Here is a 19,548-nt window from a genome sequence, read left to right as displayed (position 1 = left end):
TCACCCAGGCTGGAGTGCAGTGGCGCGATCTTGGCTCACTACTCCCAGGTTCACGCCATTCTCCTGCCTCAGCCTCCCGAATAGCTGGGACTATAGGCGCCTGCCACCACGCCTGGCTAATTTTTTGTATTTTTTAGTAGAGACATGGTTTCACCATGTTAGCCAGGATGGTCTCCATCTCCTGATCTCGTGATCCCCTCGCCTCGGCCTCCCAAAGTGCTGGGATTACCGGCGTGAACCACCGCGCCTGGCCGGATTGTGTTATGTTTCTAATAGGGAGTCCACACAGCATAGCAGTTTAAAGCATGAGCTATGTTTTGGGCTGAATTGTGCCTTGCCCCTGCCAAATTCACATGTTGAAGCCCTAGCCCCAGTACTACAGAATGTGACTATGTTGGAGTCAGGGTCTTTAAAGAGGTGATTAGTTTAAAGAGAGGTCATTAAGGTGGGCCCTAATCCAATCTGATTTATGTTCATATAGGAGGAAATGAGGGTACACAGGGAAACACCAGGGAGTATTTGTACTCAGAGGAAAGACAGTGTGAATATAGTGAAGAGGTTGTCATGGGCAAGCCAACGAGAGGGGTTGCAGAAGAAACCAAACCTGCTAACACCTTGACCTTGGACTTGTAGCCCCTAGAACTCCGTGAAAATAAATTTCAGTTGTTTAAGCTGCCAAGTCCATGATACTGTCTCATGGCAGTCTTAGCAAACTAAAACAGGCTCCAAAGCTAAACTGCCTGGACTTAATGTCATCTCTGCCACTCACTAGGTAGGTGACCAGGAGTGAATCGCTTAACTTCTCTGGTTAACTTCTCATTTCTAAAATGAGAATGATAATAATTGTGCCTATTTCAGTGAATTGTTATGAATGGCAAATGAGTGAATATTTGTGAAGTGTTCAGAATAGTAGCAGACATAGAATAAGCACTATATAAGTAATTGTTAAATGACTAGAAAGTAGAATAAAAATTTTGTTATGTTGGGTGGCTTTCCAGCAGTCACTATAGCCAAGACTGTCTGTCCAATGCACATTCAAAGAAAATATTTGAACTGGCTCAGTTGAGCTATATGAAAGTTACATTCAGATAAGTCCCTCAGGTGGGAGCCTCTAATCTTGTCCTTCTGTTCAGAGACACTTTCGTAGGAGAAACTGTACTCCCCCAAGAATTTAAATAAAAAAGATAACAGGATTTGAATTCCTAGGACCTGAGTACATGTCCTGAATCTACCATTTACTGGCAATGTGGCATGAACTAAGGCACTTTACTTCTCAGTCATTTGTCTAGAGTGATATTGTCCAAAAGAACATTCAGTGATGATAGAAATGCTCTGTACTGTACCATCCTATAGGATAGTCATGTGGCTACTGAACATTTGAAATATACCTAGTACGACTGAATTTTTTATTTTGTTTGGTGCAGCTGTGGGGCAATGATCTCAGAGGATTGTTATGAAATCAAAGGAAGGGATCTTTTCTATGCAAAAGTAACCTTGATTATCAAAAGGGATAACACCTGCAAAATCTTATGGTGTCCACTAACCAAACAAATTTGACATAGAATATACCATAGAGCCTGCTGAATTCCTTCTGCCTATGAAACTGGACAACATCCTCTGTCCAAGTCCAGGGTTAGAGGAATTTAAAGATGTGGTATCCAGAAATGTTCTCTATTTCTGAAATTATGGGCACAAATTATTAAAATGTGAAGAGAATGCTGGCACTCTTTCTTGTTTTAACAGCTTTTAAGTACATTTCATAATTTCCATGGCTACTTAGAATGAAAAGTCATGTAATGAACATATGTGGATTTGTGAGAAACCTTCACACAATGCAACTACCACTGCTTTAGACAATAAGTGGAGCAATAAACTTTAAAATACTAAAAAATAAATGCTGGCCATGTTTCATAACTTTAAAGCAAACTATGAAGGGTAAACTAGATGTTATTTAGAAGTGAATAAATACCAATTTAACTTTATCAACAAGAGCAAATAGATTCTTAGTCTGGAAAAAGACATACTTATTGTTCTTCATTTTTTTCTAATGCAGTTACCTAAAATTAAATTATAGAATCTGGCTGTTTATCAGATACAAACAGATTTTGTGATTGCAACTAAATCCTATAATAACTGTGTTCCAACTGTCAGTCTATGTATATAACTTGAGGCTTTATTGTGTATATAGTACAATAAGCAGTTATTTTAACTTCAAGTGAAAATTGGAGTGAATGACCACTTGCAATATTCATTTGTTTTTCCCTGAAATAGTGGCTCATGGCTTGCAACATTAACCACATTGTCATTTATAAGAATGTGTTTTAAAAAATAGACCCGTGATTTATGGATGCAATTTTTATCCATGTGTGGGTTAAAGCACAGACATTTTGAATTGTAGTCTGAATATACTGTGAAACCTGACATCCAGTTGAACTTTGCTCAGTTTTATGGTGTCACCTAACCACTTTATGAAATTGAAGCCACCTACCAGTCATTTATGTAATCTATTCTTCACTGACTATTTAGTATTTAATTTTTTTCCCAGTGAATAATTTTTTTATGACTTCTTTTAAGTTTGATTTAAGGTCTAATTTTGTTTAATGAATGAAAGCATCTTGGCTGTTAAACTTTCTACCCAGGCATACCATGTGTAGTTTTACTGTGTAATAACTACCAAAAGGCTTTATTTAAATTCTACAGCTATTTTTATTTTTAAAAATGGTATTATAGAGCTCATTGTGGAAAAATATTTCTATTTACTTAAATTATAACAGTCTCAAATAACACTTTTATATCTCTCATACTGGGCTATATCCTTTGGAGTATACATTTTTATCAAGCTATTTTGTCTTACAACTTTTCTGTAAATGAATTATCTATTATTTTCAGATACTCATTATTACAATAATTACCTTCCACAATTTCTGACATTTTTGAATTTATATACCCAGATTTTTAAAGTTTACCAATTCTGGTTCTCACTTCCAATATCATAGGTGCTTGCACATAGAATGTTGGCCTCAGAGCTACAGAGATTTCTTGTGCATATCCCTTAGACAAGTCGAACATCGCTATAGTTGTTTTTCTTTTGAACAAGTCGGGAGAGTACTTGTAAAATGTGGTAGGAGGGATAAAAGCCCATGGAAGAGCCTAAACTATATTCTAGATGATTTCCTTCCATCTCCCTCCCACCACCACCAACTGGCCTGCCTCTCAGCTGCTTATGCACTAAGCAGAGAGAAATCAGTGTGGTGGAATCCCAGCATAGTTAGTGTATGGGTCAGAGTTCCATAGAGAAACAGAATAGAACACACATACACACACACACACACAATTTATTAGAAAGAATTGGCTCACATCATTATGCAAGCTGACAAGTCCCAAGATTTGCAAGGTGAGTAGCCTAGCTGGAGACCCAATAGAGCCAATGGTGTAGTTCCAGTCCAGTGTGTCAGTCTGAGTCCAAAGGCAGGAAAAAAGCAAAGTCTCAGTTTGAAGGCAGTCAGGCAGGAGAATCCTCTCTTACTTGGGGGACGTGTCAGTCTCTTATTCTATTCAGGCCTCCACTTGATTGAATTAGGCCCACCCAAATTAGAGAGGGCAGTGGGCCTTATTGAGGCTACCGATTCAAATGTTAATCTCCCTCAAAAATCCCCTCATGGAAACACTCAGAATACTGTTGACCAAATATCTGGGCACCCTGTGGCCCAACCAAGTTGAAATGTGCAATTAACCATCACAGTAGGAAATGCCATATGAAGACAAATTTTTCAAATCTTTATCCCCAAGGAAGACTTGCTTAATCTAGGATTACAGACCTACGTCATGCAAGGTTAGAAGACTGAACAATGTCTCGTTTCTCCATTGAAACTTGACAGAGCTTAGCACTATACTTTAGGGTTAGTCTATATTTTGACTTTATCCTAAATTTTAGGAAAATGTAAGAACAACAGTCTGCAAGCAAACTTCATTTATTCAGTCAACAAGCTCATCTCGGATACTTCCCATGGGTAGGAGACTGTGGTCGGACAAAAAGATGAATAAAGCCAGTCTCTGCCAACACAGGCTCAAAGCACATTTGCCCCATGTTGGAAATCCCTCCTTGAATATATCATCAGTGGGCTTTCATGCTATGTTTTAAATGGAAGCTTTAAATAGAGCTACACTTTTCTATTTTGGTGATCTGAAGCCTTCTTCTTCTTTTCTTTTCTTTTTTTTTTTTTTGCCCCAGTAACGTTTATTTTCCAAACAGAACTGTACACAGAATTCCAATGTAAATTAAAGAGATATAATTGGAGCTACTGGGTGGGTACAGTAAAGGAAAGAACCTGAGGCCTATTCATTTACTCGCCCTAATTTGTCCAACACTTTCTGGGTCCCTATACCCACAACAGCCCCAGGGGTATAAGGAATAAAGTTTAAAATAACACTTATCTGTTTAATATTCCTGCCAATATTTTATGCATTATATGTAACAAAATTAAAGCACATTTGGTTACTTTTCTCCCAGTTCTTCTATGATTCACTCTGTACTTAATTATTTCTCTTTACTCTTCACAGAGTTGTTTTGTTTTGGTTTTTAATCTCATTTTCTCTTCATGTTTTTAAATAGCTTCTGTTTTAAACATGTCATATAATTAGTAGGGTGTTCTACATTATGGAAGGTTCGGAGTATATAATGACTTCCAGGAACTTGCAATTTTACTGAAAATAAAAAGCATGTGTTTTTGAAATATTTAACCACAGCAAGACAAAATGAGCCATATAGACAAAAAGTACTTCATAAGGTTATTTCCGGAGATCTGTATGAATATTTCATCAAGTATCAAGAATGTCATACTTTGCTGTTGGAATGCCAGGATCTATTGAGCACTAGATGTTTCCTGAATAGGCCTTAGCAATTATATGTCTCCTTTGGAGATTTATTTTGTGTGATTTGCCTTTTGTTTTCTTAGTCAGCAAAGGGAAATGGAGCAGATGGAAGTAAGTCCCAAAAAGTGTTTGTGTAAGAGGCCTAAGCTTATTAATATTTTATTATTCAGTCTTTTCTCCCTAACATCTTGTGTCAACTTGTTGGACTCGTGAAGAACTGGGAGAAGCTAGAGACAGGTTAGAAGATTTGTTTTGGAGATAGAACTCTAGTGAGAGTAAAGCAATGAATTCATGAGATTGTATGTGTTAACAAGGGGGTGGATTTTCCAGGAAGAATTATTTTGTTGTTGTTGCAAAGTAGTGATTGAAAGAGAGAACTTTTGAAAGTAGAAGCTGTTGTGACTGTGAGTAAAATGAGAATGTTTACAGATAGGAGTATTCTAAAACCTTTCTATGAATTAAAAAATGCATTTATGTAGCTAATCTCATTTGCTACTCATGCCAAAGGCTTTGTAATGGTATTCAACTGTTTAATTATAACATTAATGTCAGATTTCTTCTTTTTTTTTTTTTTTTTTTTTTTTTGAGATGGAGTCTCGCTCTGTTGCCCAGGCTGGAGTGCAGTGGTGCGATCTCAGCTTATTGCAAGCTCTACCTCCCGGGTTCACACCATTCTCCTGCCTCAGCCTCCCAAGTAGCTGGGACTACAGGCGCCCGCCACCACTCCTGACTAATTTTTTGTATTTTTAGTAGAGATGAGGTTTCACCATGTTAGCCAGGATGATCTCGATCTCCTGACCTCGTGATCTGCCCGCCTCGGCCTCCCAAAGTTCAGATTGCTTCTTATATCAATGAAGCAACATGCAGAGATTGGATCACAGGGTGCTGTTATCTTTGGGTCTTATAATGCTGGACACCATTATGCTCTTGAATATGTTTTAGAAAATTTCAGTTATCGTGTAGTAACTTGTAGGCATGCCATTCAAACTAAAATATCCAAGAGTTAAAAATCCCAAATAATAATTTATCTTTTGTTCAGGTTTAGTTTTTAAAGCACATGAAAGTTTACAAATGTAGTTCTGTAAATCAACAGCCCAGGTTCCAAATCCCACTCACAACCTACATTCATTAAGTACACTCTGTTTGTTTGCTGTTTGTTTTTATTTTTGTTGCTGTTTGTCTTGTGTTTCTTTGTTGTACAGTGGAGAATAATATGAGGTAAGGGAACAGTGGGCTTGGGGATTACAGTCTAAAAGCTTTATGGTATTCTAGTGACTCTGAGATAATCAAGCAGTTTTTACTTTAGTTTCTCCATCTGTGAAACAAGAGGTTTCAGGTTATTCTTTGACCTTCCTTCCAACCATAGCACCCTGGGAGTTTATGATTCTTATACGAACTCTGATATCCTATAACTTGGACAATCTAGTATAAATATTTTGAAAATAAAAGTAGGTATTAATAATTACTGTGGAATAACAGGTATAAACTGGCATATGTGGTTGCCACACCTCTAACATATTGTGGTACGATGACAAATAATGAGGAAAATAAGTAATATAACACATATGTGTACATACACAATAAAGGTCTTTTTTCATTTATGCAAATAAACAATTAATGTGCTGGGCTGGGCGCGGTGGCTCATGCCTGTAATCCCAGCACTTTGGGAGGCTGAGACGGGTGGATCACCTGAGGTCAGGAGTTCGAGACCAGCCTGACTAACACAGTGAAACCCCATCTCTACTAAAAATATGAAGATTAGCCAGGCATGATGGCAAGCGCCTGTAGTCCCAGCTACTTGGGAGGCTGAGGCAGGAGAATCACTGGAACCAGGGAGGCGGAGGTTGCCGTGAGCTGAGATCGCGCCACTGTACTTCAGCCTGGGCGGCAGAGCAAGACTCCATCTCAAAAAATAAAAAAGAAAAAAGAATCGATGTACTTTGAACTATATTTATGATTCAGCTATCATTAAGACCTTTTGTCTAGTGCTTAACCAGCCGCTAATCAACCCCTTTATAAATATATGTTAAAACATTGAGTTAAACAGCAGAATGTGACAAGTGGGGCCCATTCAAGAAGGACATCCCAGAAGATCCAGACTGTATTACAAATCCTGGGGTTGCCAAGGAGAGCCAATGGGGCTGAAAGTGTCTGTGGTGAGAAACAACTCTGCTGTGTAGAATCTTTAGGAAAAGCAAATAGGAAAGTGTCAGTACGGACCTTTAGAGTTCTGGAATGTACTAGTGCTTCCTGCCTCAGGTAGCTACTTCTCATTTGAAAAATAGCTCCCATTGTAATACTGGGCTTTAGTAGAGACTGAACCCTTGATGATGGGACACAAAGGGACTCTGTGACTAGAGCTGCCCATTGTGAACTTGGTATTGATTTATCCCACTGTATGGCGTAGAAATAATGTATTGTTACATAGGAGTGATACATTTGGAACATTGGATCCGTTGGCTCCATACATTTGGGCTCAAGCAGATCCACAATGTATGATCATATATCATGAAGAGGTGTCCCAGAGTCTCCTATCATCTGTCCTACTGCACTGATGGTTCTTTCTCAACTCGCACCCTCGGGAGTTCCCTGTGACTCACTCATGGAGGAGGAAATAACTTGCATGGTATAAAAATGGGTCAGCCTGACATGTTGGGTGGACTTCAAGGTCAGTAATAAAGGAAATTTACCCAGTGGGAAGATCAGCAAACCGTTTACTTGGTACTCCCTTCATGTAGAGAAGGAGGTAACCTGAGGTGCAGATGTATATTGAGCTTTGGCAGAGCTAATAATCTGATGGGTCTGAAAGAAATAAGACTAGAAAATAAAAAACAAGGAATATGAGCAAGAGACATGTGAATGGGGTTGTCGGAGTGAGCACAATCAAAATCATGCCTATCAGACAGTAAATACTGCAGAGGAAGCTTTCTACTACCAGGTGGACATTGTCACGTGTCCACTGGATATTAGCCAGCCTCCTGTCTCAGTTACTCCAGGGTTTGTGCAATAGACCCATGAAGAGAATGATCTATTGTGGTTGGAATTAGATCTTAGTGACAGAGGCAGGGAATATGCATGGACCCAGGACATGGCCTCCCTTTCCAAAGCTAATATAGCTATTGTCACTTCTAACTATTAAATGCCAGAAACAGATTGACAATGAGCCACTGAGATGGTGCCATTCCTCTGGGGTACGATAGAAACCCAACACCTGTTGGGTGGCAGGCAAATTAAGTTGCATCCTCTCCACTTTGGAGCAGGCAGCAATTTGTCCTAAGTGGGTGAATTATTGTCTAGATATGTGTTTGCCTTTCCTCTCACAGTGCCTTCACTGGCATCCATTGGCATCCACATCTGATAGCCTAAGAATGCCTAATCCAATGATATGGTGCCCCATATAATATTGCTTCTACTAAGGGACATTTGCTGCTTTATCAAAGAAGGCACAACAGTGAGCTTATAGTCATAATGTGTTTCAGCACACAACAGCCATAGGCCTGATGGTACTGTGTGATAATATTAACCGTGAAAAGTTCAGCCAAGACACCAGCATGAGGAAAAACCTTAGACTTGGGGTACTGCCTTCTAGGATTGGGAAATATGCCAAACCAATCACTGATGTAGAATGCTGTATTTATCATACCCAGGAATCACAGTTCTGGGACTAAGGGTAGGCCCTTCCTATAATCAGTAGCACTGATCCACTTGTGGTATTTGTACTACCTTTCCCTACAACCTTATACTTTGCCAGTTAGAATCCTGGTTCTTGTGGTGGAGTCAGGGCAGCAGTGCTGTTCTGTCAGGGGACACAATTAGAATCCCACTTAAGTAGAAGCTGTGATTGATTCTATCTGTGATCTGGTTACTATGTGTTCCTCATGACAATAGACCAAAAAAGATGGTGTGAGATATCCATACTCACCACCATGAGGAGACAGGGCTACTGCCACAAAATCTGAGCAAGGAAAAATATGTCTGAAACTTAGAAGTACTCCATGCCCTGATGGGAAGGAGAAATTGCAGCAACCAAGACTCCATAGGAGAAAGAAAACTAAGGGCTTAATTCATCAGGATTTAGGTCTGCAACACCCAGCAGCAACTCAGACCAGCCGAAATGCTGGTAGAGTATGGGGGAAAATCTGGGATTAGTGGTAAAGGAGATAGGTGATGAATATCAATTAAGGCCTTAGGGACTAGTTGGAAGATTGGATATTGTGGCTGGATTTATTACCGTTCTTTTAAGTCTCTGGGGAATCTCAGCTTGCCATCACTCTAAAGGACTGTACTTAAACTCTCCTCTTGGGAAAGATGTGAGGGATCTTGTTCTGTATGCTATCGGGTTATCAGTAGATGGTGCAAGTACATCTGTCTTGCAAGTTGTCTGTCCTGGGCCCAGTTTGTGTGCTTTTCTACATTGGCTAAATCCTAATCCTAAGGAATAAATCCTTATAATCCTAACATGTCTTCACATTTTTGACCACTTGCTCAATGGAGAGCCTCAGGTATTGCCACCACTGTCACCTTATCTCTTGACACCATTAACTATATCAAGGTGAAGACCAGGTGTTAGCGTGTCCGCAGTAGCAACCACCGTGGAAGGATACACAGTAGTTTTGGCAACTGTCATATAGGGACACACCCAGGAAAGTTATATCTCCATTAGAGTATTGTTTCCCCAGTGGCTACACAAAGGGGCAGATTATAAAATCATAAAGGCAGAGGACTTAATGACATCTAGGATGAATCTTTATCGATGAAACGTAGAGTATGACAAGCAACTGACATATAAATGTCCCTCTCTCTGACTAACTGTTCCAAGGTACAAAGGTTCCAAATGACTTCTTTAGATTTGTTTCACATGACCAAATAACCAGCCACGTTTTCTTGTGAAGTTCTGCCCAGCTCAGTCATGTACCACCTTGCGGCTGCTTCCTTCTCTTCCCTGTGTCACTTCTTTTTTTACTTCCTTGTGTTTGACCTAGCATTGCTTGATCTCAGGCTGTGCTCCTAGAGAATCTGGACTGAGATGCCAAGCAAATGTCTTAATCTAGGAAGTTTTTTGAACATTGAGTGACAAATTAAACTCTCATTATGAATAAATAGCCCTAGCCTTCCTGATTGGAAAGTTTACCAATTTTCATGATCCAAGTTATCTTGTATCCTCATCTATTTTAATGTATGAATGTACTTCTCTTCTTTACTTTAATGAAATTAATGTGCTTATTAATTTCCTTTTTAAAAAATGCAGTGAATCTCTTACTCTGTCCCATTTTGTTTTGCAATGTTTTCATTACTCTGGTTTATTACACTTTTATCATATAGTTCCCCTATATTGGAACTTTTCTCAATGCAGAAAGACAGTATGCTAGTTCTTTGTCCTTTCTTTTTCACTGTCATCTCTTAGAACAAACAGGTTCATCAGTATACTTCTCTCTATAAATTGTGGCATAATGGAAGAGTGCAATAAATTTTAAACAAAAGTTATGGAGTCCTCACAGCTTGTATCAAGATACTCCTCACAGAATACTAAACTTTTCTGATTACATTTTGCCAAACTTATCTTAGGCAAGGAAATGTACACCACCCCCAGTATCCCAGAATGTAGTCAGGGGCTTCACTATCACTCTTCTACCTTCCTCGTCATCCCCCCTTTACTTATTCTTTCGGATAATAATTTATAGATATACAAATTGTAACCGTATGGTGCATCTATTAGTATTAAATAAAAATTGTTAGCTAATATTTTCATTATAACTGTATATTGAAAGCAAAGCTGAAACTTTACATATTAAGTTGATATATTATACTTGCTGTATATCTCAGATTCAACCTAATTGCTCAGATTCTTCTAGACTTGGATATATCAGTCTTTTGGAATTACTTGTTTGTTTTAGTGGTTGTTGCTTTTTTCTGAACTTGTACACCCTGCCATTTGAGTGCGAACAGAGAATTCAACTCCCCATTCTTCAACCTTCTCTTTGTCTCTCCTTCGGTCATGTTTTTTTTTTTTTACTCTATTGTCTATTGATTAATTACTTTTTCTCCCGTGAGTGTTTCATCATGAATACTAATCTTTAGAAAAGTTGAGAGTGAGATGAATGTTCACAAAAATTATAAAGACCTCAGATGAAAATTGCAGCAATTCTAAATTGCAATCCCATTGGAACAAAACAAAGACAGCTACAACCATTTGAAAGCAAGTCACATTTTTGCACACCATCCATTATTCTTGCGTTTAACAGAATGTTAAAGATTCTACAGCTTGTGAATTTATTAGCTTGGTATTTAGCATGTTTCATGGCCAAAATAGCAAAGAAGCTTCATTATTACTGGTTAAATTAGCCTCATGAAAATGTTGTTGGTAAAAGGTTATAGAAATGAATAAGAGATCTAACCAAGCCGCATATTGGACCATTTATCACTGTAATTTTAAAAAGGCATTCTGATGATTTAAATTAACTTGGCTAAAGGGTAGAGATTTAGATAAAAGTTAATAATTGAAGCCTAAATGACATGGTTAGCTCTTCTTTATGATAATGAGGGAGCAACACATACACATACAGTAGTTTCATACATTGTCCTTTTGGCAGAAACTGAAGCCAATAAAACCATACCTGACAATACCATTTATTTATTATCTTTTTTTTTTTTTTGAGACAAAGTCTTGCTCTGTCACCCAGGCTGGAGTGCAGTGGCACAATCTCGGCTCACTGCAACCTCCACCTCCTGAGTTCAAGCAATTCTCCTGCCTCAGCCTCCTGAGTAGTTGGGACTACAGGCATGCACTATCACACCTGGCTAAGTTTTGTATTTTTAGTAGAGATAGGGTTTCACCATGTTGGCCAGGCTGGTCTTGAACTCCTGACCTCAGGTGATCTGCCCACCTTGGCTTCCCAAAGTGCTGGGATTACAGGCGTGGGCCACCGTGCCCAGATGGGCTTTTGTTTTTTAAAAAAAATATTTGTAACTATATTATATATAAACTGAATTACCTAAGTATCTCATGTTTGCTTCCAACATGGTCAGATAGCCCTTTCCACATCTTTGATTTTGTACAGTTGAAACTTAAAAATTTAGCCATCTTTACATAGAGGTTTTATGATTTGCTTTTTAACTAAATGTCTTCCCTATGTATATAAGAATAGGAAGGCTGCCATCTTTGTGAAAATTTTATCAGGGAATTTAACATTTCTAATTTTTTGCCCTTTGACATAATATTTTTATTTGTGTGGTCTAAGCTATTCATATTTTTTGTGTGCTAAAATAATTTTTTTTTAAATATTTAAGCTAATAAGCTCATAGAACTTTCCTGGGAATTATGATGAAATAATTTCTTATTATCTTGACAACTCTGACTAAGGGTTATGTGTTTATGGATTTAAGATAAAAATAAAGTTTCTCCTCTCTTCCACTCTTAACAGAAACCAGGAGATAAAAGAACTTGGTGAGCTTTCTCCACATTGGGACAATCTGCGGAAAAATGTCCTTACTCACTGTGATCAAATGGTGAATATGTACCAAGACATTCTGACAGAACTTAGCAAGGAAACAGGTGTGGAAGCAATGACTCTACTTACTCAAGTGAATTGCATTTCCTGCATGTGAAATGAAGAAAAATAATAAACAGATTTTATGTAGATAGGAGAACTGGAGATTTTTTTAAACTCTTTTATTTCTAACTTTAACATCTTAAAACAAGGAAAAAACTACCCTATTTTACCTTACAGAATTATTATATGAATAATTGAGGCAATTTTTTAAAATATTGAATTTCTAAAAGAAAAGCAACTCATAAATATAGGACATGCTTTTCTTTCTGAAGTTCTTTCAACATTTTTCTGTCAGGTTTATTTTTTAACACACATATTAATTTATCATTATTTACTAATAATGTTTAATTTCTGGTTTCCATCAGGGTCCTCTTTCAAATCAAGCAGCAGCAAAGGAGAGAAAACATTAGAATTTGTTCCAATAAATCTACATCTGCAAAGAATGCAGGTACACAGCCCTCACTTGAAAGGTATAATCATAAATTATTCTTTTAAAAATAGCAAATTATGTTACAGTGTGTACTTCTTTAAACAGCTTGACTATTGGCAGAATTCAAAAGTTTAGCAATTATATAAAGTTGAAAATGAAGCAATTGAACCTCATAGTGACCCTAAATTCTGTTAAAGAGACTATGATATTTTTGTTGCTGTATTTTTGAGAAATACTTTATGAATGTGGCACCTGGATTGAGGTAGAAATGAAAATGCAAACTGAGTAATAGCACCCTTAAGTAGTATTAATGGTGGCTAATAGTTAACGTTTAAGCTCATTTGAATTAGAAAAAAATAAATAAAAAACAAAATTTGTTCATATTTTTCCTGTCTTGAGAAACCAAAGCCCCAAAGTGGACTAATATGCCAGGTTTTTTTGACTTACTGATAACTATCAATAGAAACTCCCTTTTCTATGGGAAAAAGTGAGTATAGTAAGGTAGAAGGTGGTAGAGTATTTAAATGTACTCAGTTGTAAGAAATATTTGTCAAACAGAAATACATAAGTTTTTCTGAAGGTACCTGAAAATGGTCCAGAATGACCAATATGGTGTCATATTTCTTACCATTCTACATAATCTCTTGCCATTTATCAAAAATGTGTTTTCCAATGTCTTTTCATCTCCGTTTTTCGTTAACTTATTGCTATAGCAATTATGCAAATTTAGGATGACTATATGCCCTGGTTTGCTGGCAAAAGTCCTAGATTATGTACCTGTCCTGCATATGCCTATGCCCACTGTTAATGATACCCTCACTTCTTTTCCTTCTTAAAAGTCTCCCTGTTTAAACGACTAATGCTGGGGTCATCCTACTAGTACCCATCTTTTAGGGGGCCCGAAGTTATCAAATTCTTTAGAGTAGGTACATGAAAATGCATACAAACATACTTACAGAGACATCTAAATTCTCATTCTGACACTCTGTTTTGTAGCCCTTGTCACAACATAGTAGTTACAGGTTTAGAAAGGTTCAAACACAAGAGCAATTGTACACCGTTAGTGAAAATGCAAACTGGTGTAGCCACTATGGTAAAAACAGATATGGAGGTTCCTAAAAAAAACTAAAAATAGGCCGGGCGCGGTGGCTCACGCTTGTAATCCCAGCACTTTGGGAGGCCGAGGCGGGCGGATCACGAGGTCAGGAGATCGAGACCACAGTGAAACCCCGTCTCTACTAAAAAAGACAAAAAATTAGCCGGGCGTGGTGGCGGGCGCCTGTAGTCCCAGCTACTCGGAGAGGCTGAGGCAGGAGAATGGCGTGAACCTGGGAGGCGGAGCTTGCAGTGAGCCGAGATTGCGCCACTGCACTCCAGCCTGGGCGACAGAGCGAGACTCCGTCTCAAAAAAAAAAAAAAAAAAAACTAAAAATAAAGCTACCATAGGGTCCAACATTCACACATCTGGGTGTTTATCCAAAATAATTGAAATCAGGATCTCAACGAGATGTTTGCACTCCCACATTCATTGCAGCATTGTTCATAGTAGCCAAGACAGAGAAATGTCTATCAATGGGTGAAAAGATAAATTGTGATATGTACAAAGATTGGAATATTATTCAGCCTTATAAAGAAGAAAATCCTGCCATTTGAGACAACATGGATGAACCTGGAGGATATTATGCTAAGTGAAATAAGCCAGGATACAGAGGGATAAATACTACATGGTACTACTTATATGAGGAATCTAAAATAGTCAAACTCGTAGAAGCAGAGAGTATAATGGTGGTTTACAGGGGCTTCGGGAGGTTGAAAAAAGGAGGTATTAGTCAAAGGTACACAGTCGCAGTTATGCAAAATGAATAAGTCCTAGAAAGCTACTGTACAGTATAGTGTCTATAGTTCACAGTACTATATTGTATACTTAAAAAATTGCTGAGGGGGTAGATCTTTTGTTAAGTGTTCTTATACACATACACATTAATAATAATAGTAATATTAAAGAGAGTAAGAGGAAACTTTTGGAGATAACGGATAAGCTTATGACATAAGTTGTGCTAATGGTTTAAAGAGTGTATATTTATGTCCAAAGTCATCAAGTTGTATACATATATATAGCTTTTTATATGTCAATCATACCTCAATAATGTGGTTTTAAAACGTGAAAGTGAGATCTCAGTTCTGCTTTAGAATTGCGTGAAATTTTATAATCTGAAAAATTAAACTTTATTGTTTTCTAGTGTTTGCATACCAATCATATATATATATATATATATATATATATATATACCACCAGCTGATTTGCAAGTTTAAGTGTGATTATACTTATTCTGATGTATTATGTTATTATATTTGGTGATCAAGTATATAAAATTTTAATTTAGATCTTATTCGCCACAAATTATGTCAAGCGAACTGAAAAAAAAAAAAAAAAAAAAAAAAAAAAAGAGAGATGGATGGGCCCAAGGCATTTAGAAACTGCTGTGGCCTGAATGTGTCCCCCAAAATTCATGTGTTAGAAACTTAATCCCCAGTGCAACAATGTTGGGAGGTGAGACCTAAGGGGAGGCATTTGGATCAAGAGAACTCTACAGTTATGAGTGAATTAATACCATGATAAAAAGAGCTTTGAGGAGCAAGTTTACCCTCTTTAGCTCTTTTGCCTTGTAAATTCATAAAATTTGTTCTCTCTTGCTTTTCCACCTTCTACCATGTAAAAGCACAGCAGAAGGCCTTCATCAGATACCAGCACCTTAATCTTAGACTTCCTAGCCTCCAGAACTGTTACAGAATAATTTACATTTTTATATAAGTTACTCAATTCATAATATTATGTTATAGCAGCACAAAATGGAGTAAGACAGTAGTTCTTCTTTGATTACTGAGTGTCTGTCAATAGCTTGAATAAAACAGTAGGTAATGATTTTTAAAGTAACCAAAAACAAAGTGTTACAAGTATTAAAGAAGCTAAAATACTTAAGAACTATCTGACAATCAACATAATGTTATTCTAATAGGGAAAACGAAAAGCCTTTTATGATGTAGTAAAATGTTTATATTATTTTAGAGTGTAACAGCCTTGGGCTTGAATTGTAGCACTACCACTTTTTACATGAGCTGAGTCTGCTATTTAATCTTTCTAAGCAATTTCATTCTCATTCCTGATTGAGTTAGGGTATGTAAAACCCATAGAATGATAAAATAATAGTGGCTTTATTATACATAGTGGCATTTTCCATCACTGGAACAAAATGGATCTGTTTTATCAGAGCTGATGAAATTGGAGAAAATTGATCAAGTAAGAGCCTATTAAAAATCAATGAAGTCTTGAACTAAGGAAATCGCCAGGTTTAGATTAAAGATGACTTAAAGATGCATTTTGGAGAAACCACCACATGCAAATACTTACCAACTGATGGAATAAGGCAAGGAGGGAAAAGGATAATTTGCTTTATAGCCATGGGTAGATGACAGTGTCATCAGACCAGATAGATTTGTTTGGGGCCATATACATATGAATTCATATTTAATTATGTATTCAAATGTTTGTTGATTAACCTTAAAATACTTCCACCAAAGAGAAACTATGATCAAAGTGGCATTTTACTTCATATTTCTTTCTTGAAAATGAAAGAACCATGTACTATGCTGTTTTTCAAGGTACCATCTGGAAAATAGAGTAAAATAAGATGAGGACAATATGTTTAGTTTCTGATTTTCTGATTTGAAAGAAACAATCTGGCAACTAAAAGAAAGAAATTTAGAAAAGCAAACAAAAGGTGTGTGTGTGTGTGTGTGTGTTTATGCGTGCACGCATTTTCTAACTTGTTTGGTTTGGGATATGTATTAGTTTTCTAGGGCTGCTATCACAAAGCACCACAAACTGGATTGCTAAAATAGCCAAACTTATTTTTTTCACAATGCTGGGGGCTGGAAGTCTGAAATCAAAATGTCATCAGGGCCATGCTTCCCCTTAAACCTATGGAGTAATCCTTCCTCGTCCCTTCCTGGTATCTGCTGGTTTGCTGGCAATCATTGGCCTGCTAATGTAACATACCTATCCTCTGTCTTGCTCATGTTGTTCTCCTGCCCTCTGTGTATGTCTGTTTCTGTATCCAAATATCCCCTTTAAGGACAACAGTTATATAAGATTAGGATCTATCCTAATGGCTTTATTTCAACTGGATTATATCTGTAAAGACCTTATTTCCAAATAAAGTCACATTCTGAGGTATCTTTCTTGCAAGGTACAAGTAAACCCACAACAGGATTTAGAAAGGAAATTCTTACTTGTAAGGACAAATATCAAGCAATACAGAAAAAAAAATTTAAAGTTACAGGTTAGGGTACAACCCAGAAACTAGAAGATTTTTTACAAAGCAGTTAGCAGAAAGACTGGTTCTGGTCTTTGAAGAGCTAAGAAGAAAATATGGGAAAAGGCTAGATATCCTAAGAGCCACATTAATGGGAAAAGTACTGAATTGTATTGCATATATAACAGCATGCTAAATTATCAAGCTTATATGTTAAAAATATGTAATATTAAAAGTTATTATTTGAAACTGGAGTTCAGATTAAGTAGCTGCTATATAGACTAGGTCACCAACTACATGTTATATAATACAGGTTGAAAACTCCATTGAAATTTTGGGTGCTTACCACTTACTACTTTGACTTTAACCACGTTATTTGACCTCTCTGAGTGTCATTTTATTATTTGCAAAATGAAAACGTTAAAAGTTGTCATAGGTGGTAGTGAATCAACTTTTTCTACTTTCTTTTATAACACGTATTTAACAGATTTTGGATTGCAGTTAAATTTATTAAGTTTTGTGAATGTTTAGCTGAATTATTATTGCAAGGTAATAATGCAAGTAAGATGGGCTAAGCCTTGGCAATTTACTGGCAAGTTATTTGGATGTGGTCTAATTTTTTTTTCATCTTTACCTTTAGTAAGTTGTGTCTATTCACATTTGATTAATAAGCCTGCTATATTTGGAGAGGAAGCTTTGCAAACAATAGCTGGCAGAGTCACCAAATACAAGGCTAATATGTAGCTCTTTTTTTTTTTTTGAGACGGAGTCTCGCTCTGTCGCCCAGGCTGGAGTGCAGTGGCGCGATCTCGGCTCACTGCAAGCTCCGCCTCCCGGGTTCACGCCATTCTCCTGCCTCAGCCTCTCCGAGTAGCTGGGACAACAGGCGCCCGCCACCACGCCCGGCTAATTTTTTGTATTTTTTTAGTACAGTCGGGGTTTCACCATGGTCTCGATCTCCTGACCTCGTGATCCGCCCGCCTCGGCCTCCCAAAGTGCTGGGATTACAAGCGTGAGCCACCGTGCCTGGCCCTAATATGTAGCTCTTGAAATAAGTAACTGAGCAGAACTAATGTTGTCATGTCTCATACTGACAAATGGAATAACCTGCAGTTAACTTAGGGTGCCCTGAAACTCATTAAGTTTTTCATCCTTATTCATTACTTAAACTAAATGCAACAAGTAGAATACTCACAATAGATCTTAGCCAGCAGTGACAAGAATGAAACATAAACCCCAAAATTAAAAACAAAAGTTTTTATACTAATACACTTTAATAAATTTTATTTTCATAGCACATCAATTGTGAATATTATGGAATATAAATTCTTGTCATGTAATATTCTGTTTTATTTTATATGCTATATATATACAATAGAAAAGTATTGTATTTTGCTATAAAATTTAATGAATTCAAACTAAAGCAACTATTTTGTTTCACAGTAGACATAGTTTATGGATCTGTTGTAATCTATAATACTAAAAGCCTTCTTTATATAACTCTGCATTATTAATGTATAGCTAACTCTAAGCATGAGTGTTTTGTAAATATTAGCTATATAGCTATGGTTTTACTTTGTGAGTCTTGTCCCTTTAGATTTAGCTGCTTGAGTGATCACAGTGCCTGACACAGCATGTGCAAAAAAATAAAAAGAGGGTCTGGGGTGATCACTTCACCCAAGCTGAATCAATGGAGTTTCACTCGTGGATTCTCTTTGGGGATTCAGAGACAATCTCTCCTTGTGAATTTAACTCTAATTGTGTTCTAGGGAAACAAAAAGTGCTCATCTTTTCCATGGGGAAGAAAAATCAGACATACGGTAATAAAGGAGACCACAAAAAGAGAGGAAAGGCAGAGATAGTCTCTCTTGGCTTTTCAGTTCCTGATTTGAGCCCACAGGGAATGAATGGGCTTGCCCTTAGTTTGCATGAGTGAAGCACGCCTGTCAAGCGCCTGTCAAGCACGGGCCCGCCCACTCGCATTGTTTTTGTTTGTTGTTTTTCAGATATCTCAAGCGGGATTCTGCAAATTGGTATGAAAAGAAGCTTAACTAATATGTTTAAAAAAATGAGTTTATATCATAAAGCTGTAGTTGAAATCAGGTCCAATAGTAGCCAAAATTTTCTGTGTTAACTATGGAGGATTCAGCTAACCTCTTTGGCCTTTCATTTTATAATCTCTACATGGAAGGAAGGAGCAGAAGAGAGGAGATTCTAGAGCTCTCTGATTTCTGTATCTCAAGAATTTGAGAGTATCACCTCATCAGCGAAGCATAATTATGTTAGATATATTTAATAACTATGTCAAATTGCTTGGACTGTTTTGACACAGATTTCCCTTAAAAATCCCTAAAGACTTGCAATTCCTGTCAAAAATACATGC

General features: G+C 37.2%; 1 protein-coding gene across 13 annotated transcripts in view; it reads left to right on the top strand.

Annotated features, from left to right (window-relative positions):
* Window positions 1–19,548, top strand: part of INPP4B (inositol polyphosphate-4-phosphatase type II B) — an 849,925-nt gene that overhangs the window by 640,312 nt on the left and 190,065 nt on the right. For 12 of the 13 annotated variants that reach the window (XM_063637640.1, XM_055276001.2, XM_063637637.1 and 9 more), the window contains 2 exons: window positions 12,294–12,424; window positions 12,788–12,892. In XM_063637640.1, the coding sequence (XP_063493710.1) occupies window positions 12,294–12,424; window positions 12,788–12,892 (236 nt within the window). Of the gene's footprint in view, window positions 1–12,293; window positions 12,425–12,787; window positions 12,893–19,171; window positions 19,199–19,548 lie in introns of all 13 variants that reach the window. The other variant, XM_063637634.1, reaches the window with a different exon arrangement.

This window comes from Symphalangus syndactylus, chromosome 4, assembly GCF_028878055.3.
Source record: "Symphalangus syndactylus isolate Jambi chromosome 4, NHGRI_mSymSyn1-v2.1_pri, whole genome shotgun sequence".
NCBI lineage: Eukaryota > Metazoa > Chordata > Mammalia > Primates > Hylobatidae > Symphalangus > Symphalangus syndactylus.
Note: the sequence above shows the minus strand (reverse complement) of the source record. Positions and strands in the feature narration are given on the sequence as shown.